Genomic DNA, 5,191 nt, shown 5'->3' with positions numbered 1-5,191 from the left:
CTAAAATTTCAAAATCAAAAGTTATCAAAACAAATTCTATGGGACTGAGAAATATTATTTTCTACTTTTTAGTCCATTTATAAAAGCGTTGTATATTAAAAAGTTTTTTTTATATTATTTATTTTTTCGAATGTAATTGTTTATTGCCATCTGTACGTAATACATTCAGCAAATTATTTGTCTCAACATTCATACATATAAAATTATAAAGTCATTGTCTCATTGCCGTTTATGGAATGCAACCGTTGGAGTTGGCCGTTTGTAATGAATTGAAGTGTGCTAACAATCATTCTAGGCACCGGTTACTCAATGTCTGGTTAACACTAATCTGCGGTTAAACATCGTTATCGACGTCTTAGACTCCATGCATATAACAGGGAGTCGGTAAAGTCTATAACTACGTTTAACCGCAGATTACTGCTAACCAGACATTGAGTAACCGGCCCTAAGAGTTTTCAATCGGAATCTTTGTAGTATTTCGATATTTGAGTTTGGTGCGTCGCCACACAGCTAAATACCATAGCTCCAAATCTGTTTTATGGCAGTTGAGTACAGCAAAGGTTGATAGTTGGAAGTTACGGTTTATAATCCAATGTAAGTTTCTTATCTTTATGTTACGTTCTCATTGATCCACAAACTCGAGTTTATGGGCCATTTTGGAGTTTAACGCTAAACTCTACTCTTAAAGTCGGAGTTTCCATACAAACATTTCGTTAAACTCTCCTTAAACACAACTTTTATTTGAAGTTTATCCGAATGCAACCGTTTTCTTATGGAATTTGGTCTGTGTCTTTGATAATCCAAACCTGCAACCAACTTACCGACAGTTAGCCTGTTCCCGTACTACAGGATTTAATCAGAGATAGTCCGAGGTCGTTCCGTGCTTTAACTCGTGCACTTTCCTCTTCTAAATGCAGATTTAATGCAAGCAAATTTCGTGAATTTTAACAGCATTTGCGAATTTCAATATGGCAATACTGCCGAATTTGACAGCTGTTTACTATTGTGAATGGAAGAAGTTGAGTTTGCTACTGTCAAAAGAAAATTGATACATACACATTCATTAATGATACATACTGAAAAAACGAAAAATAAGCAAAGGTCAGTATTTTTATTTATTTAACGTAAAATTTAAACAAATATAATATTCAAAATGTGTATTTCTCAATTTCAGATGTCAGCAACAAAAAAACGTGTTGTATGGAGCGAGCAGGATGACCAAATCCTGATTGAGCTGTGGGCGCAACGTGCTGCTGATTTGCGTCGAGCCAAACGAAATGGGCATATTTATGCTGATATTTCCAAGCAAATGGCGCATACAAAAGTGCGCAATTTGACCCAAAAACATAGGTAAGTTCTTCTATCAGGGAATGTTTAGTTATTTGCCCACAGTTTTTGGGTTAGTGGGCGGAGGAGGAGCTGGTGAGGCTCTTGATATCCCACTCACTAGAAACAGCATAGTTTACACTTTGTAAAAAGTCATAACTGACCCCTTAAAACATCCCAAAAGCCTCTGGGGTACCCATTGGAAATGGTATAACTCACTCCGAAGTTTAAAAAAAAGTGCATATTACAGACCGATTTTATTAATAAATGAGTGAACGAAAATTACAAAATTAGGTTCAATAATGAAATGTAGGCCCTTGGCTACAACTGTGTGTATCGGGTCACCCATTCGGATACAATAGCTCGAAATCACTGGGCAAATAACTAAACCGTACCCCGTCTATCAAAAAACTTGGCGCACAATATTGACATATAAATATGTACGTACATAAATTCACAGGGATGAGAAAAAGAATGTGGGTGCGTCAGGTGGCAGTCCATCAACATGGAAGCATTATATAGCGCTACACCAAATTATTGGAGGAACCGCTGTTAACAATGCGGAAGTACACGAGTCATTTTTATTAGTATGTATTTTCAGTTCACTTTTATTTTGTTTTCCAAAATATTTGCATATGTTCCCAGGACACAATACTAAATGAATCCAGCCAGTCGGTAGTAGCACCATCTCCATCGCCTCCGTTAGCACCGTCAACACCTTCACCATCGACATCCATAGCAGCAGCATCGACGCCCTCGCCAGTACCACTGCTTTTAGCATCAGCTGTATCGCCTCGTGATTCATCTGCACCTGCTTCTTCTGGAAGAAAAAGAAAACATACGGGAGAAGTGATCAGGATCATGCATGAACACACAGAATTGCTGAGGAGTGTTGTGGATGATACCAAGGTGCTAACAAATGAGGTTGTTACTGCCATAAGGGAGCAAAATGACACCTCCAAAGAGTTTTTAAATTTAATGAAGATTTTCATAGATAAGTTTTAGACAATAAGCGTACATACACTCGTCGTAATAACTATAAATCCACCACACATTGAAAAGTTTTACCAACTAATATTTTTATTATTTAATTAATTTTTTTTTATAAAAAATACATGTAGTCTATTCTTAAGCAAAAACTGTACAAATCCACATTTCAAAAAGTAGATAACTTATGCAAAAATCCATCTATATGTTTAGCTTTTTGATAAGATTTTTTAGAAAGATTTGTAGTATGCAGTTTTATAGATTATCAAATTTTAGTACAATAAAGTGCAAGTGCGAAGTTTCTGAAAAATTCCGCTGACTCTACACTTACACTTAATTCTGCTAAAATTCAATGGGCTATAAAACTGCATATTAAAAATGTTTTTAAACAACATTAAAAAGCTCAAAACTTAGATAGAATTTTGCAAAAATTTTCTACTTTTTACACAAAGTTGGAAATTTGGAATTATACAGTTTCTGCTTAAAAATAGACTATATTGAAAATGACTTAAATAATAAAAAAATAGTTGGTAAAACTTGTCAATATGGGGTGGGTTACAGTTATTAGGACGAGTGCATGTTAAAATTAATATTTTAAAAATATGTGAAATGACATAAATGAATAGACCGAATTGTTTTTTAGTTTTATAGTCATTATATTACAAGTGCTTGTTAAAATTAATTTCTTTAAAAGTGAAATTAATAGACTGAATTGTTTCTTAATTTTATAGTTATTAGATTACAAGTGCTTGTTAAAATTAATTTCTTTAAAAGTGAAATGAATAGACTGATATTTTTTTAATTTTATAGTTATTAAGTTAAGACGAGTGCATGTTAAAATTAATATTTAAAAACTAAGTGAAATGACACAAGTGAATAGACGTAATTTGCTTTAATTTTATAGTTATTAGATTAATAGGTTTTTATAGTTAGTAAGTAGAATTAATAAAATAAAAAAAATGCATCAAAAAGATAGTTAATAGTAAGAAAGTGGATTAATAAAAGAATGAATTTAATTATTTATTGGTGTTTTCGGATATAGATTAATGTTTATAGGAAACTTGTGCTTACGGAAACTGCGAGCTATTGCAGTTCTAATAGCGGTCGCACTCTCATCATTTTCGCCAACTCTTGTAGTGTGGCTTGGCTGACTTCTAGCATAAATATCTTCTCTTGAATCTTGCATCCAACCAATAGAAACTTCGTCATTTTTTAATTTCAAGAAGTTGTGCAAAATGCAGCATGTTCTAACTATGGTGCTTATGTTTTTTTAGGGCGACTTGTAAGCCTCTACCTATTTTTCTGAACCGTGCTTTAAGTTGACCGAATGCATTTTCGATTAGACGACGACACCTAGATAGTTGGTAGTTAAAGGTTTTTTCTATAGAAGGCTGATTCGGCGAATATAAAAACGGTTTCATCATATGGCGAAAAGCAGAATCGCCTATTAGTAGAACGGGTACATTGATGCCGCCTATAAATTTGCCATTCTGCGTAAAAATATCGGCAGTTTCATGGAATCTTTTCTATGCACTCTTTTCGAAAATATAAGAGTCGTTGTTTCTACCAGTAGATCCAATATTTATGTTAGTAAATTTTGATCTGTAAAAAGTTTAGGCATTACATTAAATTGTTATAAATGAATTTTAATAAAAGTTTCAAAATACCGGTGGTCACAGCTCGCCAGCAAGATCACTGAATACCAACCCTTGTAATTGTATTAGTCTGTTGCATCATCTTTTGGTGGTTGAACTACTATGTGGCAGCCATCCACAGCTTCAAAGCATTGAGGAAACCCAATTCGCGCGAATCCATCAACAACTTTTCTGATTTCGCGTTGATTTGGAGGATAGGAATTAATGCAGTCAGATAGATTTTCGCATACTGCTTGGCAAAAATCCAAAACAATTTCACCAACAGTACTGCGTCCTACTCCGAAAAGACTTGCAACAGTCCTGTACTCCGCTGCAGATCCCAATGCGAATAGTGAGATAGCAACTCTTTTATGAAGTGGAATGCATGGCCTCATATGAGTGTCCGCCTTTTCGATGCCTCGAACTTTTTCACAAATTATCCGAAAAGCATTTCTATTGAGTCGAAAATTTTCTTTGAAACGATTTTCGTCCATTAAAGGCACATCACGTTCCCAAAAAGCGCCACTGCGATCCTTTAAAGAATATTGCATGTTTATTGTACTAATGGAAATAAAAGATATGCTTACCAATTTCCACAGCTGCCTTTCTGTTATATCAGGAAGTGTAACAATCCCAGCTTCAAACATCGTGGTAAGGTCTATGCTTGCCAATGCATTAATTATTTTCATATTGTTGAATACTTTTAAAAGAAGAATGTTAAGTTTCTTTTTAAATAAGTAATTGTTTTTTGCCAACAAAATAGCTGCTAAACGTATTTTTTCTCTTCTTTCCATTTTGAGCTCAAAGTTTTTGTCAAATCAGCTGATAACTAAATGCGCAGGTAGAAGAAGAAAATTTGTTATGCACAATGGTGCTGTCTGTCAGGGGTAAACATGATATTTGCATTTGTGCCACTTAATTCAACTTATCTCAGCCTGTCTGTCTCCGCTATAAGTCTAGAATATCAACAATCTAGTTATGCAAAAACCAAAAATATTAATCGATAACACTTCTAGTGCTGATTTCAACCCTACCAAAATTATCTGGTGGAAGTAAAGACTAAAGAATGTATCAATGGTTGAACTTAAATGTTTTGATTTCTTTAAATAATTATATCTTCTGAACAACATAACCTATAACAAAACTAATGGCGTTAAAATAGAGGTAATTAACTTGGCTGTCATACATGTATATAATTTATATGATTTTTTATAGTTTTAATCCGAAAATACTAAAAACACAAA

General features: G+C 33.8%; 2 protein-coding genes across 2 annotated transcripts; one reads left to right on the top strand and one right to left on the bottom strand.

Moving 5' to 3' along the window:
- Window positions 1-1,045: 1,045 nt before the first annotated feature.
- Window positions 1,046-3,059, top strand: LOC108360641 (uncharacterized). The gene is made up of 4 exons (XM_017613006.1): window positions 1,046-1,101; window positions 1,175-1,350; window positions 1,787-1,913; window positions 1,972-3,059. The coding sequence occupies exons 2-4, from the start codon at window positions 1,175-1,177 to the stop codon at window positions 2,329-2,331; spliced, it is 663 nt and encodes a 220-aa protein (XP_017468495.1). The 5' UTR covers window positions 1,046-1,101; the 3' UTR covers window positions 2,332-3,059.
- Window positions 3,060-4,033: 974 nt separating this feature from the next.
- LOC108360639 (uncharacterized) lies at window positions 4,034-4,901 on the bottom strand. The gene is made up of 2 exons (XM_017613003.1): window positions 4,535-4,901; window positions 4,034-4,480 (listed from the first exon to the last, which is right to left on the bottom strand). The coding sequence occupies exons 1-2, from the start codon at window positions 4,739-4,741 to the stop codon at window positions 4,034-4,036; spliced, it is 654 nt and encodes a 217-aa protein (XP_017468492.1). The 5' UTR covers window positions 4,742-4,901.
- Between the last annotated feature and the right edge of the window lie 290 nt (window positions 4,902-5,191).

This window comes from Rhagoletis zephyria, unplaced genomic scaffold (genome assembly GCF_001687245.7).
Source record: "Rhagoletis zephyria isolate East Lansing unplaced genomic scaffold, Rhagoletis_zephyria_1.1 Rzeph_scaffold_00599, whole genome shotgun sequence".
NCBI lineage: Eukaryota > Metazoa > Arthropoda > Insecta > Diptera > Tephritidae > Rhagoletis > Rhagoletis zephyria.
The sequence above is the reverse complement of the archived record's forward strand: the minus strand, read 5'-3'. Positions and strand labels throughout refer to the sequence as shown.